General features: G+C 32.4%; 2 protein-coding genes across 2 annotated transcripts; both read left to right on the top strand.

Moving 5' to 3' along the window:
• Nucleotides 1-11,386: 11,386 nt before the first annotated feature.
• On the top strand, nucleotides 11,387-13,761 carry LOC111391826 (beta-carotene hydroxylase 2, chloroplastic-like). The gene is made up of 7 exons (XM_023017092.1): nucleotides 11,387-11,887; nucleotides 12,031-12,090; nucleotides 12,189-12,260; nucleotides 12,510-12,644; nucleotides 12,721-12,846; nucleotides 13,005-13,061; nucleotides 13,519-13,761. The coding sequence occupies exons 1-7, from the start codon at nucleotides 11,507-11,509 to the stop codon at nucleotides 13,594-13,596; spliced, it is 909 nt and encodes a 302-aa protein (XP_022872860.1). The 5' UTR covers nucleotides 11,387-11,506; the 3' UTR covers nucleotides 13,597-13,761.
• Nucleotides 13,762-21,851: 8,090 nt separating this feature from the next.
• LOC111391835 (beta-carotene hydroxylase 2, chloroplastic-like) lies at nucleotides 21,852-23,712 on the top strand. The gene is made up of 5 exons (XM_023017109.1): nucleotides 21,852-21,983; nucleotides 22,542-22,679; nucleotides 22,756-22,881; nucleotides 23,040-23,096; nucleotides 23,554-23,712. The coding sequence occupies exons 1-5, from the start codon at nucleotides 21,852-21,854 to the stop codon at nucleotides 23,629-23,631; spliced, it is 531 nt and encodes a 176-aa protein (XP_022872877.1). The 3' UTR covers nucleotides 23,632-23,712.
• Nucleotides 23,713-26,866: the final 3,154 nt, after the last annotated feature.

Genomic DNA, 26,866 nt, shown 5'->3' with positions numbered 1-26,866 from the left:
CGACGTATAGTATGTCACACTGATCCTCTGTCTCCCGAATTTCCTTCTTACTTCTTTCTAATGCTTCCTCATCAGTTATCCAACCTGTGGGAGGGGGCATTATCTTTGGAGGTGACCCATATTTTTCAGAGCGAGGTACTCTTTTCTTCCTTTTGGGTGTCCCGTATAGTACATAGAAGTCGAAAGGACGCCCAGATGGCTCCCCCAACAAGTCTACTTCGCGAACTCCCTCTTGGTGTAGTTGCTTAAACAGAGTGTTGCGCGATACTCCCCTCTTTTTCCTTTCTGCTTCTAGGTCGATTTCTTCTTCAATGTCTGTCATCCCATCGTCCTCTTCATCGTTGTAGGCCTCTCCAGAAGTCTGGCCTTCTTCACATACCAGCATGCAGGCTTCTCCTTCGTTGTCCTCCCTCTCTTCTTCCTTTTCTTTATTCTTGAATTCATTGGCCAGTAGGTAATTGTTGGCCACGACAGAAGGCAACGTACCGAATTGGATAGCAAGGGGTTGATCTGGATCTTCTTCATCCTTTTTGTCCCTCTCAAATCTTGACCTCACAGAAGAGGTTTCTGGCAGTTCCTTCATTAATTCATCAGTACCAGTCTCTTTACTACTTTTGAGGACGTTCTGATTGGCTACCTTGAGTAATAGAGGCGCTTTAGGATGTGGCATTCCTTGTTGCTGCCTCATCATCCGTCCGTAGTTTCGCTGGAAACGTCTTTGCTGGGTCCTAGTCATCTCATCGAAGGGTATTGCCCTTCCTGCGCTGTATTGGAATGAATGCCATACATTTGGCAGGCGAGGTTGCGGCCTAAATGTTCTTCCAGTATCTGCTGGTCTGAACTGCCTTTCAAAAGGTGGTCCTCTATAAAATGATGTACCTCGCCCTCTGCCAGGCTGAATGTTTGGAAGAAGGCAGGGCGATGAGGATGCTGCCATGTCCCTGGTTTCTCCGTGTCTCCATTTACTTCCCTTTTACACCTTGCACACAGGACATTTTCGTCCTTTTTTGGTTCTTTCCCTTTGATTCGCTCGAAGACACTGGGATGTGTTTTAGTGTCCTCTTCTCCATCGTCTATGACCAACTTGAATTTTGGCAACTTGTTCTTGAACCCAGACGTTACCATATTTACCCTAAGTGGCTGTGGGAAAGGATTCTCGTCCACTGCCATCTTTTTCTTATCGTCGAACGTAATTCGTCCTGATTCAATAGCATCCTGCAATACGTGACGGAAAACCAAGCAATTGTTAGTCAAATGTGACCATGCGTTATGCCACTTACAATATTTTTTACCCTTTATTTGTTCAGGGTTTGGCAATTTGTGCTTATCGCTCAGTTTTATTTGCTTATCCCTATATAATTTATCGAATATAAGGTCAGCTTTGGTCACATCGAACGAGAACGTTCTAGCCTTTATGTTTCCATCCTTTATGGGCTCATCTTTGCCCGATGGTCTAGGCTTGGCCATTATGGGACAAGTATATGTATCCCCTTTTACCAATTCGGCCAAACACATTTTGGTCTGATCGTACGATTCGTCATCGATGGTATGAAGGTCAAAATTTGGGTCTCTGTAATAAGTCTCTTTACTAGAATTTTTCATTTGTTCTTCTTTTCTTATCAGTCGCTCATACCTAATCACATTCGCACTCAACTGGAAAAGGTCTAGAAATTCCTTGTCCTGGAACTTCTTTTTTAAATCAAAGCTCAAGCAGCCTTGTGCGATCTTGACAAATTCTTTTTCGGGCAGAGGTACAAAACACTTGCTTCTTGTTGTTTTGAACCTTTGGAGAAAACTTTCTGCCCATTCATTTGGCATTTGACGTAGATTCGCCAAATCAGCTAAATTGACTTCAGATTCAGTTTTATAAAACTGAGCATGAAACAACTGTTCCAGTTGTTGCCATGTTTGAACAGAGTTCGCTGGCAAGTTGATGAACCAGGAGAAAGCTACCCCTGTTAACGAACTAGGGAAAAGTCTCATTTTATGGTAATCGGTTACATCACCACTTTGCAACGTGAATCGCCCTATGTGTTCTAGAGTAGACACCTCTCCTAAACCAGTAAACAGTGAGACTTTTGGCACTTTATACCCTCTAGGCCATGGATATGCTTGGTCTATCCAATCGGGATATGGCTTTGTGAATGTCGGCCTAATGACAGGACGCACCCCAAAGGCCATCTGATCCTGCACGATTTCCATAATCTGGTTCCTCAACATGACGTTGGGATCATATGGAATTCCTACAGGCTGATTAACCGGTTGATTTGCATGAGGTCTGATGTTTGGTCCTTGATTGGCAACAAAATTACCGCAATTAGGTCCATTACCGTTAGCCTGGACATCTGTTCCCTCATTACCACGTGGAATATTATGTCCATTGTTCAGGACATTATCTCTCACGTGTGAATTACCCCCCAAGTTAGGCATGCCACTACCATTATTTTGATTTGGCTTTGTAGTACCTCCTTGGTTTGAAGTAGAGGGACCAGAAAGCGATTCCACCCCTTGATTTGGATTTAGGACAGAGGGATTATGTCCCACAATTGTCCTGGTTTGAAAGTGGTTTGTAAGAGGTATCGCCGGTTGACATATTTGGCCTACTAACTTATTCATTGTTTCGTTTAACGTCTTCAGCTGTTTGGCCATATTGTCATAGTGTGCGTTTCCATTTTGTGTAAATCTTTCCATATTATGAATACTTCGAAGATTTACCTGTTCAACGACGTCTTACGTGAGTTCTCCAAGCAATGCACGCATGGTTCGAGGACTCAACTCCGTCATTGGTTCGTAACGACTGTTACTGCTCTGATTTTGTCCATCTGTTCGTGGAGAGGCATGCTGCTCCTCATATCGCTCAATTACAGACTGGATTCCTCCCTGACTTGCTCCTTCCTTGTCGGATCTCTGAGGCATATTGTTTCACCTTTTGTATTTTCAACACCTAACACCACTGTCCCACTGGGCGTGCCAAATTGTTTCACGCGGGTTAAGTCGCTAACAATTAAAAAGGGTCAGACGATTGCGTAAGGGACGAAACCTCTTGAGACAAAATCCCAAAAAGGGGTGTTCTTTTATTGGCGATGAACTTTACAATTGGAAACGAAAAACAACGTGCCTCCAAGGGGCGCAAGCACACGAGTTACAGAAAGAAAAGTGTTTAAGTCTAAAAGCTAAGGAAATGAAAATTACATATTCTCTGTTCGAGAGTTTTAGATTCGGTCCTTTGCTTCTGCGTCCTTTCTCCCTTTTATACCTCATAGACGATCTCTTTGTGATTAACTACCCTGAAAACTGCTTGATCGTCCTATAACTACCCACTTTCTTTGTAGTGGCCATTTTGTCATGAAACTGCCTCTTAACTGCTGCCATTATCTTTCATCGTTCAACCGCTTTCGATTGAATTCCTTGAGTCGTGGAACGTGATAAGGCTACTTTAACAACTGCCTTGATAACTGCATTCCTTGATAACCACGATGCGTTATATTTGTTGATACCTTGGGCGACTTGAAAGTTTGGGCGAGAGTGGAATAACAGCTCTGGGCGACCGTATGACACTCCATTCGTTCAGATTCTGGGCGACTCGCAAACTTGGGCGATGACGTTACCGCATTCTTGGGCCCCTTATTTGGGCCTTCACCTTGATTCGTTCGATTGGACTTCGTTCTTTGGGCTATCCGATTTGGGGATCCTTCAATTGGGCTTTACTCCTTGGGCTGTTCGATTTGGGCTGAATTTTTATGTGTCAACAGATAGAATTTTACTCACGAGTGATATCACTTTTTTGAATAATAGGATTTGAGTAAATTCTACTTTTTAATTGTAATGGTTGATTTCTAGAGCCTGTTTGATTTGAATTAAAATCTAATTTTAATCTAATTTAAAATCAAACAATCAATATTAATCATATTTTTTATGAGTCCTACAACTTTTCAACCACGCATTTAAAAAATTTCTATCATAATCTACTAAAAAATCTAATTTTAATTCCCACCAAACAACCTTTAGCTACATGAAGTCACTCAATTATTGATTTGATGTTGCTTAGAAAATTTCGTATTGATTATGCGAGAGGTAAATCTTAGGGCAGCATTAGATATCAAAAAGTAGGGCTTTGTTAGATAAACAGGATCACGTCAGGACAATGGGCCCTAGAAATCAAGCCTAGACTTAGCTCCCGTTTGACCCCCATTAAATTATATTACATTACATTTTAATTTTCTTTCTCTTATTTTCAACCACAATCTTCTATAAAATAATATTACACGTAAATCAAAAAAATTTCCCTTTTTTTCTACCACTCATTTTTCAAAAAAGTACCATTCCACCCATTTTCATACCAAGTAATGGGAATCAAACAGGGGCTTAAATTATTGAGAGCGAATGGCTTGAGAGTGCAAGACGNTGTCAACAGATAGAATTTTACTCACGAGTGATATCACTTTTTTGAATAATAGGATTTGAGTAAATTCTACTTTTTAATTGTAACGGTTGATTTCTAGAGCCTGTTTGATTTGAATTAAAATCTAATTTTAATCTAATTTAAAATCAAACAATCAATATTAATCATATTTTTATGAGTCCTACAACTTTTCAACCACGCATTTAAAAAATTTCTATCATAATCTACTAAAAAATCTAATTTTAATTCCCACCAAACAACCTTTAGCTGCATGAAGTCACTCAATGATTGATTTGATGTTGCTTAGAAAATTTCGTATTGATTATGCGAGAGGTAAATCTTAGGGCAGCATTAGATATCAAAAAGTAGGGCTTTGTTAGATAAACAGGGTCACGTCAGGACAATGGGCCCTAGAAATCAAGCCTAGACTTAGCTCCCGTTTGGCCCCCATTAAATTACATTACATTTTAATTTTCTTTCTCTTATTTTCAACCACAATCTTCTATAAAATAATATTACACGTAAATAAAAAAAATTTCCCTTTTTTTCTACCACTCATTTTTCAAAAAAGTACTATTCCACCCATTTTCATACCAAGTAATGGGAATCAAACAGGGGCTTAAATTATTGAGAGCGAATGGCTTGAGAGTGCAAGACGTGGCCCAATCAATATTGGAGACAGTAACTTCACAAAAAAAAAAAAAAAAGGTTCATTTCTGCTGACTACTTTCCAATGACAAAATATATATTTATACTCTTTGTGTGTATATGGTGAAAGAAAATTTATAAATAATATATTTTGCACACAGGGACAAATACTAAAGTAAATGGGCTGTGTGAGGGGACCGTAACCTTGTACAGCACCATTGCTATACAAGCAGAATAATCCAAAGTAAATAGACGCGTTTTCGCAAATGCAAGAAACAACTCAGATACAAACAAATATAAGCAACTTATTTCCACGTCAATTGTGAATCGACTTAATTGTAATCTAGGTTACACTGAAATTTCCAAGAGCTAGTTTTCATTTTAGGAAACCTTTAAAAACTCTTTAAGAAATATTATATTAGAAATTGTAAAAAAGTTTCTTAAATATTTTTACTTTTTATGAATTTTGAAACCTTAAAGAAATTTTACGGATTTTTTTTTTAACAAAATATTTGAAAATTCAATATTTAAGAATTGGCAGTTTATAACTCACTTTTTGCATGCTTCAATTAAGAATTAACTTAAGGAAAACTTACAAATTTGCAAATTATATTTTGTAAATTTACATTTTGCATACTATGTTTTAGTCACGGGAAACGAAACACTTTGTGCAGTGAAAAAAATAAATAAATCAATATTTATATATTTTTTATTTAAATAGCTAAACAAACCAACTAACTGTAATTGAAAGTGACAAAATGTTAAATTGTGGTTGAACCTAATTATTGTTGTTGTGCAGAGCAAGTACTCCATATCAAAATTTTATTAAAGGTCTGTTCGATAGTGATTTTAAGAATTGATTTTTTGACTGTTATGATAAAAGTGAGGGCCACCTATGAGAAAATAAGTTAAAAATCGCAGCTTAAATAATGAAATAACGGTAAAAAAAATCATTTTTTTTGAGTGAAAATTTACTCCCAAACCTAAGGATAATTTATGAAATTCATACTAGTAATTTCAATTTTATCCTAATTTATTTTATAAATAAAGTCCGCCGTTAGAGTTTTGTATTACCGTATAAAAAAAGGGGAGAGAGTGGTTGGAGAAGATATGGTGTGGAATTTTTTTTGTAAGCTTGTATTCATATTTTTATCATAGCATTACATTGAAGTGAACCTTTATAAATCTTGTATGTTCTAGTGTCAATTCCCATTCTTCATGCAATTATATTGTTTTTCATGGTAGAATAAGACTTTTAAATTCTTAACACAATATAAGCTCCTGTTTGGAAACCATTAAAATGAGTATTTTGGTGAAATTGAGTTTTGAAATAGTGATTTTTTTGGAGAATGTGTAATTAAAAAGTAGAAACAAAAGTTGAATTTACGTACAAAATATTTTATTATGAGAATGTATGGTTAAAAATGAGTTTGAGGGGAAATAAAGTTTTGTTTTAATGATCATCAAACATGAATTAAATGTTAATGGTTAACATACTAAAAATATCTCCAAAGGACTCTTTAAAAGTGAAATTCATTTATGTTTCAAAAGATCCTTCAAGTTAACATTTTAAAATAAAAAATGATTTTGACTCTCCAAATTCAATCTCTATGATTAAATGTATTCAAAATATTTTAATAGTACAAAATGTTCATGCCTTTCATTTTTTTTTTTCACTCTTGATTACATATTTGATTGTGTAATACGTCATTTTGTCTACTTTCATCCAACTTCTTTATTAAGTGTAGTCAAATTAACTCTGAGGGGGTAGTTCAATAGTTAAGTCTTGAGTTTGCTCTCCAACAGTTATCGGTTCGAGCCTCCTCAAGGCCACTGAAGTGAGTACTCAGTTGTAAACTTCAGGGTCCCATGAAATTAGTAGAAGTGCGCGTAAACTGACCCGAATACCCACGGTCATATATAAAAAAATAAATAAATAAGTAGTCAATTTTTTAAAAAAAAAAAATTTAGGTGAAGGGTATTCTTAGAAAAAATTTCCTCCTCCTTCCTCATTTGAACACATTGTCCCCTCTGCTCTTTTCAAGGTGAAATGGAATATCCGTATTCATTCCCATTTTAACCTGATATTGGATTAATTTTTGATCGAGTATTTCGTTTTTGCTCATTTTATCATGTGTTCCATATTCATTTGCTGCTGAGTGGTTGATCAGAGCGTCTTTGATGCGGGAAGCGCTCGAGACAGTAAAGGACGGTCATCACAGATTCACAGCTATATTCCTCCTGCACAATTTATAAAATTCAAGTCTTTACGTAGAGAATCTTCATATTTCAAATCGCCAAAACCTAGAGCAAACCTACCTCATCACTATTCTAACGAACTAATTCTTATTCCAAAATAACCACTCACTTCATATCTCCCGATGGACGAAGATTGTAGTAAGCGTCACCAAATAGCCCATCTATCTGCCCCAATATTCCATCAAATATGCTACATGATCAAGTTCAATAATAGAATTTAAAATAAGGAGACACGTGTCATTTTTTCATTTGATAGTTAAAAACACACAAAAAAACAGCAGACAAGTGCCTGTGCTGCCACATATCACCTTGAAGCCCATTTTTTAAAGCTCATATCTTTCCCGTTAAAGAAATCGAAGTTCAATTTTTTGTCAACGAAAAGCTTCAATTCTTCAAAAGCCACATAATTCAAGAATAGGGATCTGATAAATGAAGCCAAAAATGTTAACCCTAATGAAGAAACTAAATGTTATTTTTCAGAGAAAAAAAGGAGACAATGTGTTTAAATGAGGAAGAAAGAGAAAAATTGTTATAAGATGAGAATACCCTTCCCTTTTGAATAAAAATTTGACTATGCTTAAAAAGGTTGAACTCCAACCTTAAGAGCCCCCCACCGACTCTGTCCTAGGCCATCGTGGAGGAGGTAAATCGCAGAATGTGCCTCCCAGGAGTCAGGGTGGAGAGCACATAGATAGATGGAATAACGGTTTAGTATTTTACACAATCAAATGTGTAATTAAAGGTAAAAATGTTAAAAAAAATGGAAAGTAAGTGCATTTTGTACAATAAAAATGAAAGGTAAGAACGTTAGGTGCTAATTACCCCCATTCAAATTTTCAATGCTCCATATATTGATTCAATTAAATGGTGTATACAAAGAAAATGGAGAAATTAATATCATAATTTGGAGATAAACTTGTACAAATAAAAGATAGAAAAAAAATATATAATGAAATTCAGTGTTAAAGAGATGTTGAAATATTTAAAAAGTTGTACTCTCCAAATTAATAAATGCTCTTAACTTATAAAATATAAACTTTAAAAATAGAAAATTTCTAGAATAAGCTTAACACTTTCTTTCTTTTGAAGGGTTAAATTGAGTCTTACCGAACATCATGGTACCAGTAGTTGAATTAGTACGTCCATTTTGTAGATGCTCAGCAACGGCAAATTGAAATCCTACGGAGGGTCAAGTTCTTCTTTTCTCGTTCTGACGTGTGTCTTCCTACCAATGTCCATATTATCACCTCCATTATCTCATAATTCACCCTTGCTAGTCCAATCAAACTACGCAAATGCCATCGTAATTTTAAATTGGTATAATTGGTACAAAACGTCCTTATTTTTCAATGTTATTGTGAAATATTCCTACCTTTCATTTTTTGACGTTTTTACCATTATCTTCACTTTTTATTGTGAAAATCATCATTTTCATCAAATTTCTTATGTAAAATGACAAATATACCACATATTTAAATAAACAATAAAAAAAGAAGAAAACTTAAATAATAAATTGCAATCATACTCTCAAACTCTTTTAAAAAGTGCAAATGAATCCAAATAAATTATTAAAAGGTTAATTAGCACAAAACGTCCATACTTTTCGTCATTATTGTGTAAAACGTTCCTAAATTTCATTTTTTGACATTTTCACCCTTATTTTTATATTTCATTGCAAAAATCATTATTTTCATCAATTTTCTCAATTAAAAGATGTAAAATGACAAATATATATTCCTTTCTAAATAAACAAAAATAAAAAATAAATTGCAACTATACTTCCAAAATTTTCAAAAAAAAAATTATAAATAAATAATTAAAAAACAAAAATTACTCTATTTTTCTTATTATTTATTTGTATTTTTTTATAGTTGCAATTTGTTTTTTAGTTCTCTTTATTTTTTTATTTTTGTTTATCTAAAAACGAGTGTATAGTTGTTATTTTACATCTTTTAATTGAGAAAATGGATTAAAATAAGAATTTTCATAATGAAATATGAAATAAGAGTGACATGTCAAAAAATGAAAAATATGGACGTTTTACACAATAATAATTAAAGGTAGTGGCACTTTGTGCTAATTACCTTTTTAATAATTTATTTGAACTCATTTGCACTTTTAAAAAAAATTGGAGTATGATTGCAGTTTATTCTTTAACTTTTCTTTTTTTTATTATTTTATTTAAATATGGGATATATTTATCATTTTACATGATAAATTTGATAAAAATGACGATTTTCGCAATAAAATGTGAATGTAAAAGTAAAAGTGCCAAAAAATGAAAGATATGAATGTGTTGTATAATAATATTGAAAGATAAGGGCGTTTTGTACTAAGCAACTTTTTAAATTTATGACTCTTTTTGAGAATTAGACTCTCCTGCTCGCAAGTTGCTACATGCGCGATTGCCTTCAAACCGAAAATAGTTTTTAAATTTTTAATGCGTTGATTGAGGATAATGCTATAGGAAATTTGATTTGATGTGCTTTGGTTTCCAATCCATTACCTATGTACTTGGTTCTTCAAAATTTTTATTGATGTATGGATAATTTACATGATAAAAATATGTAAGTTTTAGTTAAATATTTACGGGCAAAAATATGAAATAATTCTAGTAGAAAATGAATAATTGATAAGGAAGACGTAACCATATTGTTTAAAGAGTTTTGTTATTTGTATTCATAGTTTGACACTCCGAATTACCTGATGTGAGTGAGGGGGTTGGGCCCCTCACATTTATTGGCATGGGGCCCTCGACTCCATGTGAATAGCAGGTAATTCGGAGTGTCAAATTCCAAGTACCTGTAACAAAACTCTTGCTCAAAAGGCTAACTGAAAGGAAGGTACAATCCATTATTTATCACCCAGAATCAGATTTGAGAATCCATCCGTGCAATTACTCAAATGTCTAATGATTTTGTAATTACTTTTCTTTTTCTTTTAATTTAATTCTTGCTTCTCTGTTTAAAATGAACAATATAAGCTCATATTTGGTAAAATTTTGGTAAATTTATTTTTTACTAAACACATTTTTAACTCCATGAATTAGCGTGTCCCGTCTTTTCAACATAGAACGTGAAGGCTCAAAAGCTGAATCATCATAGCAATACATTCTCGTAATAAAATAATTTGCATGTAAAACTATAACATTTCCTATTATTAATCACACATTCTTAAAAAAAATAATAATAAATAAAATAAAACTCCACAAAATCTATTCTAAAAAATTTATAACAAACTGGCCTTAATATTCTGGAAGGGAAGTGAACACGTAGTGGATGGGATGAAATCGTTACATTCTTAGTTTTTTTTTTTTTTTCAATTTAGTCCATGTTTGATGGAGATTAAAATTAAATTTTTGGTAGATTTTGATAAAAGTAGATAAAATACGTGGTTGAAAAGTTGTTAATTCCATGAAATATGCAATTAAAATTATTTGTTGAATTTGACTTTAATTAAAATCTGAATTTTAATTCCTACTAAGCATGAACTTATTTTCATAAAAAAAAATTGTGGAAGCAAGTTGCAATACAACGGTGTAAGAGTATCTCCAAGAGACTCTATTTTTTAAGAGTATTTTCTATTATTTGGAGAGCACCTATAAATCTAGAGAGTTAAAATTTTGAATAATCTAACATACTCTTTATATTTAACACTTAATTTTACTACTCTAAAAAATATTTATATTTTTTTCTATATTTTATTTCAACTAGTTTTTCTTTATATTATTTTATTATTTTTCTACATTAAAAATTGAAACACTTTAAATTCATTTAATTATATAGAGTTTCGAGAGTCAAGTTCACTCTCTAAATCAAAGTGTTAATTTAAAAAATTTATTGGAGCATGAATTTAAATGATGATTATCTAAGATAGAGATTACTGTTTAAAGAGTATTGAATATCCTCTAATAACTCTACCCATTGTCAGAAAGTAAGAGCCAAGAATTTGCAAATAAAATAACAATTGAAAAAAGAAAGAGAGAAATGGCAATCTTGTGAAATTTCTAAAGGTCAGCCCCATTTTACTAAAGCTATTCAGTTCATTTATTTATAACTCAAATGTGAAATTTATGTTCCATCCTCCTCTCCTATTTAAACCACCATCTCAAAAGAAGTCCAGAGACATAACATGTGGTCTACATGAACCCACCAATCCACCAATTCAAAGCCTTTCACCCCCTTGGAACCAACGTTCATGGCGGCCGGAATTTCAGTCGCTGGTTGTTCTTCAAGAACCATTCTTTTCAAGCACAACCCAATTCTCGGCCTGAAGCCCACTAAACTATTCTCTCCCTCCATTCAGAATCTTGATAAGATTTTGAGTTGTAAATGGAAGAATAACTTGACTGTTTGTTTTGTGTTGGAGGATGAGAAATTGGAATCGAGTGGAGAATTGGAGAGGAACCCAATTGCAGAGGAGATTGAGAGAGAATTATCTGCAGCCCGACTGGCTGAGAAATTCGCTAAGAAGAAATCAGAGAGATTTACTTATCTCGTCGCTGCTGTTATGTCCAGTTTTGGGATTACTTCTATGGCTGTCATTGCTGTTTATTACAGATTTTCCTGGCAAATGGAGGTAAAATTCTCTTCTTTCTGCTAAAAATCACCCCTTGCCTCGTTTGATGAGGTAGATTGCACACTACCAAACCATATAAAAATTTGATTCTTCATCCTTTCTTTAATACTGTCCAATACGAAATTGAATTTCGTGTTGTGTAGGGTGGGGAGGTGCCTTATGCAGAAATGTTTAGTACATTTGCTTTAGCAGTGGGGGCTGCTGTAAGTTCCACAACTTCAAAATCAACCGCTTTTAATTGCAGAAATTTTATTGTGGGGTATAATGAAAATTTAAAATTTCTGGTGTAATCGAATTTCAGGTAGGTATGGAATTTTGGGCAAGATGGGCTCACAGAGCTCTCTGGCACGCATCCTTGTGGCACATGCACGAGGTTTGTTTTCGATTTTTTTTTTCCCCATAAACTATTGAATTATTAATCCATTGAAAAAGGGAAAAGAGTCGAGCAGGAGCGATTAGAGATTATTTTTGTTACAATGATTTGAGTCAGAGTGATTGAACTCTCACTGGTCCTTACAAATTTGTTGAGCAATTTATTGTTATTTTTGATCAAGAGAATTTGATTGGGCAGTCTGTCAATTTTATTGTTATTAATTTTCTATTTTTAATGTTGTAATGACAGTCGCACCATAGACCAAGAGAAGGCCCTTTCGAGCTCAACGACATTTTTGCCATAATCAATGCTGTTCCGGCCATAGCCCTCCTCTCCTATGGTTTTTTCCACAAAGGCCTTGTTCCTGGCCTATGCTTCGGAGCTGTAAGTATGTTTCGTTATGTGATTCTAATGCTTTTCTTTCAGATTTTTTTTCAATATATTATTGAATTTTTTGCAGGGTCTTGGAATTACGGTTTTTGGCATGGCCTACATGTTCGTCCATGATGGTCTTGTTCACAAGAGATTCCCCGTGGGGCCCATTGCAAATGTACCATATTTTAGAAGCGTTGCTGCAGCTCATCAAGTATGATAGTGTGGACTTGTACATTATAATTTAATCAATCACAATTAATTAGTATATAACTCATATTATCTGTTTAATTTTCTTAATTATTATTATTATTATTTATAACAGAATCTAACCGCCACGGTCTAATTTGATTTTGATGTCTGCCATTTCAGCTTCATCACTCGGACAAATTCGAAGGTGTCCCATATGGACTGTTCCTAGGACCTAAGGTAGTCCAAAATCCCTCTATATCTGCATAACTATAGATAGACACCACTTCAAATTTCTATTATTTGTTTGAATAATAGAGTAATCTTATATCGGCGGTGTTCAATCATAATTTACGTATAATGAAGGTTCCACTGTCTAACTGCAATGGAACGTAACTGTAGGTGGGATCCATAGTCACAACAACAATTTAGGTGGTGTTTGGTGACAACATCGTACAGATATTGAACAATTATACTGCCACTGACTATAGTTAAATAACGCTGCTTATATATATAGCATTATTCTATAAACAAAATTGTTCCTTTCGCCATTTCTGCTTTTTAGGTCAACCTTGTTGAAGAGTGGTCCGAACCCTTTGTCATAATATTCAAGTAATGTAGTAATAACATGACTTTTTCGAGATTTGTATAATTTATTTATGGCAAAAATCAATCATTCTTGTTGGTGTGAATGTAGGAAATTGAAGAAGTTGGAGGGCTTGAAGAATTGGAAAAAGAAACGAGCAGAAGAAATAAATTTTCTAAGAATTCATGATGTTTTGTGGGACACATGTTGAAAAATTATTAGAATGAAGAAAATTAGCGGGAAAGTAATGAAATTGTTTTGATTTAATCTTCTTCTTGTGAAACGAAAAATTGATATAAAAAATCAGCTACTTGTATAAGGATAAGAAGACATTAAATCGTTAATGACTGTGAATTTCATACGCGAAAATGGCAGTTTTGATTTCATTAATGTCAAAACTTCGTTAGCGCCCGTTTGAGATTTTAGCTTTTGTTGTCTGTAGATGATTTTTTTGGAGGAGGTTATGATTTTTTATTTTTTTTAGAACTAATTTTTTAAAAGAATTTTTACTCCATAAGTGCTTTTAAAGCAAATTATATTGAATTAGTTTCCTCTAAAAGTTCTTATTGACAAAAACACTTTCACAAAATTAGCTAAACGGGTTCAAAAGCTACTTTTGAATCTCAGAAGATCATTTTGGTTTTTCAAAAGTCATACCAAGCGAGCCCAAGATCATGTATCTATGAGTTACGTCTGAAATAAATTTGATAGGCATGCAGTTTAAACTCGAAAGTTTTTATGATTAGTTGATTTATAAAGTTTCGCTCCAAAATTTTTCATGATAAGTTGATTTATCAAGTAAAATTTTACTAGGTGATCATAATGTTGTAATTACTGTGACTATCAAATAAAACGATGTTAAACCACATGTCAAATCGTAAGACACACCACTTGAAAATTCTCACACTTTTTCGTGTCAATCGATTATACACATCAACACTGAAACATTGCTTTTATTAGGCTTTTAGTTCAAAACAAACAAATGGATAGAAATTTTGTCCCAAGAGAATAATCCAAAATGTCCATATGACATCTCTCTCGAATGGTCTCACGAGTTGTTTGTTGGCACCTTGTTAGGAGCATTAATAGCATTAATAATGCCTCCAAAATTGGTTTCCAATTTCCCGTAAATTTCGAACATGCAATTCTCGAGCGCCAAACTGGTTACAGCAAGCGTTTGGCGTATGAAAGTTAGCACTATACTGAGTGACAAACGCGTTGGTCACATGTGGGCAATTTTGGCTGTTTCACTGTCCACCAAAATACAACAAAGTGAGGATACTCTCAAGTTGATCTATTTCAATAAAAAAGGATTTGAATTTCAACATCTTCCAATAAATATAAATCTACTACGTAACGCAACCAAATAATTTTATGTGAAGTGATGGATTCGAATCAGATTGGATCGATCGAGTATGGTTAGTAGTTTTAACTTGAATTGTGCCAAATTGATTAGTTTAGTCTAATTTCAATCTAGGATGGATGGTTCTAGGAAAAAATACTTATGAACGTATTGTTACAGCAAGCGTTTGGCGTATGAAAGTTAGCACTATACTGAGTGACAAACGCGTTGGTCACATGTGGGCAATTTTGGCTGTTTCACTGTCCACCAAAATACAACAAAGTGAGGATACTCTCAAGTTGATCTATTTCAATAAAAAAGGATTTGAATTTCAACATCTTCCAATAAATATAAATCTACTACGTAACGCAACCAAATAATTTTATGTGAAGTGATGGATTCGAATCAGATTGGATCGATCGAGTATGGTTAGTAGTTTTAACTTGAATTGTGCCAAATTGATTAGTTTAGTCTAATTTCAATCTAGGATGGATGGTTCTAGGAAAAAATACTTATGAACGTATTGATTGTATTAAATTAAATAAATTTGGGCATGATTAAAGAAAATAAACTTGCGTTAGCAATACATTTATCCACTTTTATCTTACGTTATTGTCAAATTGTTGTCTTGTGTTTGGCTTAGATAAATATAAGGGTACGTTTAATGGCAAGCAAGAAATTTGCATGGAAAGAAAATAAATTCTGGGCAATTCAATTGCCTAGAACTTATTTGCATGTAAATTATCAATTAAATGTGTTTGATTGATTTAATTTTCAACCTAAAAAATATTATACCTGTTTGATTTTTATTGTTAGATGGATGAGACATAGAAAGAGAGTGTGAATTTCTTGAAAAATAAAATCATAATCCCCCTAAAAAAAAATATTTTCTCTGATTTTGAGGAAAATATGGTCACTTGATCAGAAGTAGAAAAATGTTTTTCATGGAAAAAATGTCAGTCAAGCAGTACAAAAGTAAGAATTTGAGTGGAAAAAAGACATTTTTCATAGAAAACATTTACAATCAAATGCACCCTAATATTTTTAATATGTGGTTGAAAAGTTGTAATTTTATAAAATATATAATTAAATTAATTGTTGATTTTGACTTAAAGTGTAATCTAAATTTTTAGTTGAATTAAACGTGAAATTAGTATAGTAGAGTATTTTTTTTTTTTTTTTTAGAATATATACATATAAACACAGACCAATGAATACAAAAAATATTAGTGTATAAAGTCTTCTAATATATAACAAGAGTAGCATTATCAAAATCCAAGCCACTTTACAAAAAGGTACATGTACACTATTTTTAAAATTCAAGACACTTTATTCCCCAACTCTAGCCTCTAAATTTATGAAGTCTAGTTTTTATAGTTGATCAATTCTATAATATACTATCGAAATATAATTTATTAATATGAAGTTGAAACTTTATCGCAATCCATCGCCTTGCCGTCCAACTTTTTTGTCACTCGCGAATCACGATCACGATGACGATGACGATGGTTGACAAATGATGTAGATCGCTAGAGAATTGAAAATGGGGTAGGCTAAAATAATATTGATTTTAGCAATAAAATAACAAACCCAAGCCCTAATTGTGGTGGTGTCTCCTCATAAACCTATCAATTAGGCTACGTGTTAATTTTGTAGCAAATCCATTCCAATTTTTCACATAGACAACACCCTTTTTAATATTCTATTTGTCAATTATATGACCTAAATTAGTGGTTAATCCACTTTAATCTATGTCAAGAATGGTAAAAAGTGTCATACATACGTGGTTACATATATTTCCCCCGTTTGGCCCCATTAAATATCATCAAATTAAATTAATTTTTTCTCTTTCTTATTTCCAACTTTACAATTTTAAATAAAATAATATTACACGTAAATCGAAAACTTTTCATTATTTTACAACCATCCATTTAAAAAAAAAAACACTATTCCCCTATTCGTAATAGTAAATTGAGTGTGCAATTATATACATTCATATTATTTATGTGTAATTTTTTTCTACAGATCATATTATTTTTAAATTGTCACCTATTGAGAACATGTCCATTCATTGACGCGAAGACGTGAACATATTCATATTTTGCAGTATTTATTTTGATGAAAAGAAGAAAAAAAATGATTAAACAAATTTAATTCAAAATCCAAGGTCCAACCACTTTAGTGATTCCCTCCTCATAAACCTATCAATTCTCGGTCTTGTTCCACGAGGCTACGTGGAAAATTTGTAGCAAACCTATTTCTCCATACCAACCTTTTTCTAATTTATTTATCAATTGACCTAATTAAATGGATGGTCCACTTTACTTGGTGCCATCAATAATGCAAATTTCTCACGTAATTGCATTTCTAAAAAAAAGGTTAAACCCTAACTTTAAGGGCCTCCCACCACCCCTACCCTGGAGCATCGTGAGGGAGGTAAATCGCAGGTTATGCCTCCAAGGGTATAGGGTGGAAGGTTGCTTGTACACTTGCACTTACCCAAGAGCCAAATCCATATTTCAGGATTCGAACCCTTGACGCAGCAGTCTCAAGCAAATATGGATTTCTCCACCCTCCCCTTTTACCACTTGGAGATATGTCTGGGGGCACGTAATTGCATTTCTAATTGAACATCCACCAAGGTCAAAAGGACACATTTTCATTTTCCCATAAGTTGTTGGAAAACTTTACATCAATCACTTTCTAAAAGAACAAAAGGGAAAGGACAATGAATTAAATTTTTTAAACTTGCCAAAACATAAACTAAATATGCTCAATTTATTTTGACGATTGGATCTGTCTATGGATGGAAAAGGGGTGCTTCGGATTGGGAGTAACCACTAGTGAAAGGGTAAAAATAGGGGTTAGTTCTATACAAAATACCTATTTTCCTAATTTCTGAAAACTATTATATTTCGAATGCGTTTAAAATAACATTTAAATTGATAAAAGTATAATCTGACTACCGTTTATTGGTTGACACTTTCGAATATTAGTTATGGGCCTGTTTGGAAGCGATTTTTCCCTCAAAAAATTGATTTTTTGATCGTTATTTTACTATTCCAACCGTCATATTTGACTTCTTCTCTCACAGGTGGACCCTACTTTTCTCCTAACTGTTAAGAAATCAAATCTTAAAATAACTCTCAAACAGGCTCTATTTATAGAAGGATTAAATAAAATAAAAGTAGTTTATTTATTGACTTGGATGTGACATTCGTGCACTAAAAGCAATTGCTTTTGATTAAAAATCACCCTTTTTATCCAATAGGATTGATAAGAGCATGAACCAATGTGCACTTGCCAAGTCTTCGAATCGTTTTCACATGGAAACTGTTGACCGATTGGTCACTCACACCAAAATTTTGTTTTTGTTGTTTGTTTTTCTTTTTTACCCTATCCACGCGTTAGTGAATGGCAATTTGGACCCAACTTTCACCTTTTAAAATAATTTCTAGTATTTATTTCACATTATCTTTGCTAATGGATTAAATCCACTCCCACTCTAAACACCTTTAATGAAATTATTGAATATTTTTTCCATTTTATATATCATACCACTTAAATAATGGCAATTACAATCTGATCGTCTTACTATAGAAATGCAAGATGTTCATAACGTGTACAACATATGAACCAAATTCGATTGAATTTGACATTTTATTAGAAAGGTTTGCACGTCTTCTTTAGTGCCCTTAGTAAATATATCACTTTCATTAAATTTTTAATGTTATTTTATTGTTGAATTATCTAATTGATCGTCCTTTAATAACTAAGTTTTCTTCTAATTCAATTAAATCACCATGAGTGAGATTTTGACTAACATAATTGACAGATGCAAGACGTGTTCTAAATAAACTTGAGAAATATATGACATACTCCTTTTGTATGCAAATCTCTCTCTCTCTCTCTCTCTTATTCACTTGTATTGTACATGAGTCTTGTTCTATAACCTAGATTCTATTGAAATATTAAGAGCCCATTTGGTTTGGATTAAAATTCGATTTTAATTTAAGTCAGAGTCAAACAATCAATATTAACCACATCTTTTATGGGTCCCACAACTTTTCAATCACACATTTCAAAAACTTCTATCACCATTTACTAAAAAATTTAATTTTAATTCCCACAAAACACCCTCTAAGTAATAAAAAGATGATAAATCGTGTACATTTGTATTGTTTGATTTTGTACTTATATACATAGATACAAGATGAACATGGATAAAAATCATAATTTTTTTAATTTCTTTTTGACTCACTAAAGCTTGCTTGCAGACCTGCAATTAAAAGGTTGAGGCCTTGATGGATTTTTAGGCTTTAAGGAGTCTTTTTGAAAAGGTGACGAATACTTGGAACTTACGGATAATTCAAAAATTCAAATTTCTATAAAATCAATCCGATAAACTCTGTGTTCGAACATAAATTCATAAATAATTTGTAAATTCAGTTAAAGTCAAATATTAATTTTAATCATACATCATAATTTACTACTCATATTATTTAGTGGAACTCACTACTATTCTTTTTATGGTTCCTCTTTATAAGTCATTTATGATTTTGTGTATTAAAAGTCAAAGTCAGAGATGGATCTTTAATTCAAAAAGTTACACCAAATTATACCAAAAAAATCTAAGTTGGGGCGGATCACGTCTTATCTTGTTTCTGATGGGATGTGTCTAATTTGAGTTGCTAATTTTGTTATTAGATCTATGTGTGTGCCTGTTTATTTATGGTCCGTTTGATTTTAAAGGCGAAATTTGGGTGGAAAGAAAACAAATTTTAAGAAATTGAATTATCTAGAATTTGTTTTCATGAGAATTGTCAATTAATAGTGTTTGATTGGTATAATTTTTTACTTGAAAAATGTTGAAATTAAAGTATCCTTTGGTATTCGTTTGGCTTTATTTTTCATGAAAATTGTTAATTTAAGAGATATTTTCTTTTATAATTGTTTATAGAATTTGTTTCCATTGTCAAAATATATATATATCAAGCAAAACCAAAAATCATCTATATTTTAGTATTCGTTTGGCTTTATTTTACATTGAAATTGTCAATTTAAGAGATATTCGTTTTTACAATTATTTCTAGAATTTGTTTTCATTGGTTTAAAAAAAAAAAAAGCTGGAAAAATGCAATTCACTAAAAAGCTAGAAAAGCCATCATGTGAGACAAGGAGTGGAAAATGAATTTCATGCCAATTTTTTGCCATCAAACACACTTAAAAGATGGAAAATGGAATTTATTTTTCCAAATTTCATAGAAAAGGAGGGCTATCAAATGGTGCCTTAGATCAAAGTACCAAGTCATTAGGAAATTAATTCAACCATCGAATCACTACTTTAATCGAAAACGATTAAAAAATAATAATTACCTTTTAGTGTTAACAATATTGAGGGAAACTTAAAAAAAAAACAATAAATCTTATTTACCGGAACACACGATTGCAATTCTTGAGAACAAATTGGATCTCTTATCGAGTTTGTTAATTGGTTTAAAAAGTCATCAAGAAATTAATTCAACCACGCTTCTTCCTTTTTTTTTTTTTTTTTTTTTTTTTTTTAACCACCTGCGATGAAGATTTCGGGGACCAATTTTTACGCTAATCTGGTTGACCCTTAGTACAACCCTACAAAGTAACTGAACGATATTTGAATAAAATTGACACGCTGATAGTTGCCCAATTTATCTGGGAACAGGGTTCAGTAGCTCATGCTGGATAGTTGGGTTATGAGCTCTCTAAACGAGCATTCTCTGATACATATACCTTAATTCCATTTGAAAATATGTTCAGTCACAAAACGAAGACTAAATGATACAACATTTAGGTGAATATGTGAATATGCTTTTCATTCATCATTGACGTTAACGGAGGTACTATCGGATTTAATTGAGCTAGCTTTATGAGGGGACTTAGTGCACTAGGTGGTTGTTCACACCTATTGGAACGAGAACTCATAGCGAGGAAGGAACCGATTTTAAGATGAAAAAAAGCCTCCTCCCAGTAATCGTACAAAATTATAATTAGGATCCGTTTGATTGCAAAAATAAAATTTGGGTGGCAAGAAAACTAATTTAAGGTAATTGAATTGCCTAAAATTTGTTTTACTGATAATTGTTAATTATTGTATTTGATTAGTATAATTTTCCACATGAAAAATATTGAAATAAAAGTATTTTTTAGTGTTCGTTTGACTTTATTTTACATGAAAATTGTCAATTAAAGATGTAGAATTTGTTTCCATTGAAAGGAAAAAAAAATCATTTATTTTTTGGTATTCGTTTGATTTCGTTTTACATAAAAATTGTCAATTAAAAGAAAATATTTTTTTACAATTAGAGATAAAATTTATTTTCATTGCTAAAAAAAAAAAAAAAAAAAAAGAAAACGTCAACAGTAACCGGGAAAATGGTGGGAAATAATTTTCCAACAAAAGCAAGAAAAATGCAATTTCCAAAAAATCCAAGAATTCCTATTCCATGAAAAATAAATCTCAATCAAACACACCAAAATTGGAAAATGTCATCCAAATTCCATTTTCCATGGAAATAAATTGCCAATCAAACGATGCCTAAAATCTATTCAAATTGCCATTAAACTTATCAAAATCTTATCTCGTCGATCATTACATCATTTGCTGTTTTAAATTTTATTGACACTTTTTGAGATATTATTATGTTTATCTTTTCAATTGCAATATTTTGATAGGTTCAATGACATTCGTATAACTTTTAGAGTTGTCCCATGTCAATTGAGAAACATATAATACTAAAGTTTATCGGCATCTCATAGACCTTATACGGTTCGACAGCATTTTTAGAAAGTTGAGTAACAGTAGAAATATTCATCCCCAACTTGCACGCTAAGCTATGTTACAAAAGGGAATCAAAGTCTACATGATTAGAATAGTTTGAAATAGAACAAGGAGAACGTACTTGGCCCATCTAGAAATTGGGTTTCCATTAACAAAACATAATCATTTATCAGCATGTCAATCAGTTAATTAAAAAGCGAATCAAAGTTTACACTTCATATTAATTAAACCAAACTACACAACCCCCATCAAAAAACTAAACAACAATTTTCGCAAAGGGCACATATGCTGAGTTGCTCAAGTAGGTCTGGTCCAGTAGGGGAGAGAAGAAACCCAACTCAACGACCAAAAGACATTGACAACATAACTAATGAACAATTCCCCATGTATAGGGAAATTGGTTCACAGGCAGCACCTGTATGGTGCTTTGTGTGTGTGTTTGTGTGTTTGGACAATGACGAATGAAAAACTACCAAGTGAAAGTCTGTAAGAAATCTATGAACCATTTTCTGTACACATAGCATCACCCTTAATTCAAAACAAATGACAACACTCCATAGACAAGTGTCTTCTTCACCTCCTCATCCCACCCATCCCCACATCAAAAACCAGAGTACTTTCCAAGGATAAATCACAAATATACTTAACTGCATCATCTCACAACCCATTTGTTACCAAGAAGAGAAAATGAAAGTAAATTCCAATAGACTGCAGAATTTAGGGTTCAAATTTATCATACAATTTTTTTTTTCCCCATAAACTATTGAATTATTAATCCATTGAAAAAGGGAAAAGAGTCGAGCAGGAGCGATTAGAGATTATTTTTGTTACAATGATTTGAGTCAGAGTGATTGAACTCTCACTGGTCCTTACAAATTTGTTGAGCAATTTATTGTTATTTTTGATCAAGAGAATTTGATTGGGCAGTCTGTCAATTTTATTGTTATTAATTTTCTATTTTTAATGTTGTAATGACAGTCGCACCATAGACCAAGAGAAGGCCCTTTCGAGCTCAACGACATTTTTGCCATAATCAATGCTGTTCCGGCCATAGCCCTCCTCTCCTATGGTTTTTTCCACAAAGGCCTTGTTCCTGGCCTATGCTTCGGAGCTGTAAGTATGTTTCGTTATGTGATTCTAATGCTTTTCTTTCAGATTTTTTTTCAATATATTATTGAATTTTTTGCAGGGTCTTGGAATTACGGTTTTTGGCATGGCCTACATGTTCGTCCATGATGGTCTTGTTCACAAGAGATTCCCCGTGGGGCCCATTGCAAATGTACCATATTTTAGAAGCGTTGCTGCAGCTCATCAAGTATGATAGTGTGGACTTGTACATTATAATTTAATCAATCACAATTAATTAGTATATAACTCATATTATCTGTTTAATTTTCTTAATTATTATTATTATTTTTTATAACAGAATCTAACCGCCACGGTCTAATTTGATTTTGATGTCTGCCATTTCAGCTTCATCACTCGGACAAATTCGAAGGTGTCCCATATGGACTGTTCCTAGGACCTAAGGTAGTCCAAAATCCCTCTATATCTGCATAACTATAGATAGACACCACTTCAAATTTCTATTATTTGTTTGAATAATAGAGTAATCTTATATCGGCGGTGTTCAATCATAATTTACGTATAATGAAGGTTCCACTGTCTAACTGCAATGGAACGTAACTGTAGGTGGGATCCATAGTCACAACAACAATTTAGGTGGTGTTTGGTGACAACATCGTACAGATATTGAACAATTATACTGCCACTGACTATAGTTAAATAACGCTGCTTATATATATAGCATTATTCTATAAACAAAATTGTTCCTTTCGCCATTTCTGCTTTTTAGGTCAACCTTGTTGAAGAGTGGTCCGAACCCTTTGTCATAATATTCAAGTGATGTAGTAATAACATGACTTTTTCGAGATTTGTATAATTTATTTATGGCAAAAATCAATCATTCTTGTTGGTGTGAATGTAGGAAATTGAAGAAGTTGGAGGGCTTGAAGAATTGGAAAAAGAAACGAGCAGAAGAAATAAATTTTCTAAGAATTCATGATGTTTTGTGGGACACATGTTGAAAAATTATTAGAATGAAGAAAATTAGCGTGAAATTAATGAAATTGTTTTGATTTAATCTTCTTCTTGTGAAACGAAAAATTGATATAAAAAATCAGCTACTTGCATAAGGACAAAAATACATTAAATCGTTAATGACTGTGGATTTCATACGCGAAAATGGCAGTTTTGATTTCATTAATGTCAAAACTTCGTTAGCGCCCGTTTGAGATTTTAGCTTTTGTTGTCTGTAGATGATTTTTTTGGAGGAAGTTATGTTTTATTTTATTTTTTTGAAAACTAATTTTTTAAAAGCATTTTTAACTCCATAAGTGCCTTTAAAGGAAATTATATTGAATTAGTTTCCTCTAAAAGTTCTTATTGACAAAAACACTTTCACAAAATTAGCTAAACGGGTTCAAAAGCTACTTTCGAATCTCAGAAGATCATTTTGACTTTTCAAAAGTCATACCAAGCGAGCCGAAGATCATGTATTCTGAGAGTTACGTTGGAAATAAATTTGATAGGCATGCAGTTTAAACTCGAATTTTTTTATGATTAGTTGATTTATAAAGTTTCACTCCAAAATTTTTCATGATAAGTTGATTTATCAAGTAAAATTTTACTACGTCATCGTATTGTTGTAAGTACTGTGACTATCAAATAAAACGATGTTAAACCACATGTCAAATCGTAAGACACACGACTTGAAAATTCTCACACTTTTTCGTGTCAATCGATTATACACATCAACACTGAAACATTGCTTTTATTAGGCTTTTAGTTCAACACAAACAAATTAATAGAAATTTTGTCCCAAGAGAATAATCCAAAATGTCCATATGACATCTCTCTCGAGTGGTCTCACGAGTTGTTTGTTGGCACTTTGTTAGGAGCATTATTAGCATTAATAGTGCGTCCAAAATTGGTTTCCAATTTCCCGTAAATTTCGAACATGCAATTCTCGGGAGCCAAACTGGTTACAGCAAGCGTTTGGCGTATGAAAGTTAGCACTATACTGAGTGACAAACGCGATGGTCACATGTGGGCAATTTTGGCTGTTTCACTGTCCACCAAAATACAACAAAGTGAGGATACTCTCAAGTTGATCTATTTCAATAAAAAAGGATTTGAATTTCAACATCTTCCAATAAATATAAATCTACTACGTAACGTAACCAAATAATTTTTTGTGTAGTGATGGATTCGAATCAGATTGGATCGATCGAGTATGGTTAGTAGTTTTAACTTGAATTGTGCCAAATTGATTAGTTTAGTCTAATTTCAATCTAGGATGGATGGTTCTAGGAAAAAATACTTATGAACGTATTGATTGTATTAAATTAAATAAATTTGGGCATGATTAAAGAAAATAAACTTGCGTTAGCAATACATTTATCCACTTTTATCTTACATTATTGTCAAATTGTTGTCTTGTGTTTGGCTTAGATAAATATAAGGGTACGTTTAATTGCAAGCAAAAAATTTGCATGGAAAGAAAATAAATTCTGAGAAATTCAATTGCCTAGAACTTATTTGCATGTAAATTATCAATTAAATGTGTTTAATTGATTTAATTTTCGACCTAAAAAATATTATACATGTTTGATTTTTATTGTTAGATGGATGAGAGATAGAAAGAGAGAGTGAATTCCTTGAAAAATAAAATCATAATCCCCCTAAAAAAAATATTTTTCCTGATTTTGAGAAAATAAAATCATAATCCCCCTAAAAAAAATATTTTTCCTGATTTTGAGAAAAATATGGTCACGTGATCAGAAGTAGAAAAATGTTTTCCATGGAAAAAATGTCAGTCAAGCAGTACAGAAGTAGGAATTTGAGTGGAAAAAAGACATTTTTCATAGAAAACATTTACAATTAAACGAACCCTAATATTTTTAATATGTGGTTGAAAAGTTGTAAATTTTATAAAATATATAATTAAATTAATTGTTGATTTTGATTTAAATTGTAATCTAAATTTTTAGTTGAATTAAACATGAAATTAGTATAGTAGAGTATATATATTTTTTCAGAATATATATACATATAAACACAGACCAATGAATACAAAAAATATTTGTGTATAAAGTCTTCTAATATGTAACAAGAGTAGCATTATCAAAATCCAAGCCACTTTACAAAAAGGTGCATATACACTATTTTTAAAATTCAAGACACTTTATTCCCTAACTCTAGCCTCTAAATTTATGAAGTCTCGTTTTTATAGTTGATCAATTCTATAATATACTATCGAAATATAATTTATTAATATGAAGTTGAAACTTTATCGCAATCCATCGCCTTGCCGTCCAACTTTTTTGTCACTCGGGAATCACGGTCATGATGACGATGACGATGGTTGACAAATGATGTAGATCGCTAGAGAATTGAAAATGGGGTAGGCTAAAATAATATTGATTTTAGCAATAAAATAACAAACCCAAGCCCTAATTGTGGTGGTGTCTCCTCATAAACCTATCAATTAGGCTACGTGTTAATTTTGTAGCAAATCCACTCCAATTTTTCACATAGACAACACCCTTTTTAATATTCTATTTGTCAATTATATGACCTAAATTAGTGGTTAATCCACTTTAATCTATGTCAAGAATAGTAAAAAGTGTCATACATACGTGGTTACATATATTTCCCCCGTTTGGCCCCATTAAATATCATCAAATTAAATTAATTTTTTCTCTTTCTTATTTCCAACTTTACAATTTTAAATAAAATAATATTACACGTAAATCGAAAACTTTTCATTATTTTACAACCATCCATTTAAAAAAAAAAACACTATTCCCCTATTCGTAATAGTAAATTGAGTGTGCAATTATATACATTCATATTATTTATGTGTAATTTTTTTCTACAGATCATATTATTTTTAAATTGTCACCTATTGAGAACATGTCCATTCATTGACGCGAAGACGTGAACATATTCATATTTTGCAGTATTTATTTTGATGAAAAGAAGAAAAAAAATGATTAAACAAATTTAATTCAAAATCCAAGGTCCAACCACTTTAGTGATTCCCTCCTCATAAACCTATCAATTCTCGGTCTTGTTCCACGAGGCTACGTGGAAAATTTGTAGCAAACCTATTTCTCCATACCAACCTTTTTCTAATTTATTTATCAATTGACCTAATTAAATGGTTGGTCCACTTTACTTGGTGCCATCAATAATGCAAATTTCTCACGTAATTGCATTTCTAAAAAAAAGGTTAA

This window comes from Olea europaea, unplaced genomic scaffold, assembly GCF_002742605.1.
Source record: "Olea europaea var. sylvestris unplaced genomic scaffold, O_europaea_v1 scaffold842, whole genome shotgun sequence".
In the NCBI taxonomy this organism is placed as follows: Eukaryota; Viridiplantae; Streptophyta; class Magnoliopsida; order Lamiales; family Oleaceae; genus Olea; species Olea europaea.
The sequence above is the reverse complement of the archived record's forward strand: the minus strand, read 5'-3'. Positions and strand labels throughout refer to the sequence as shown.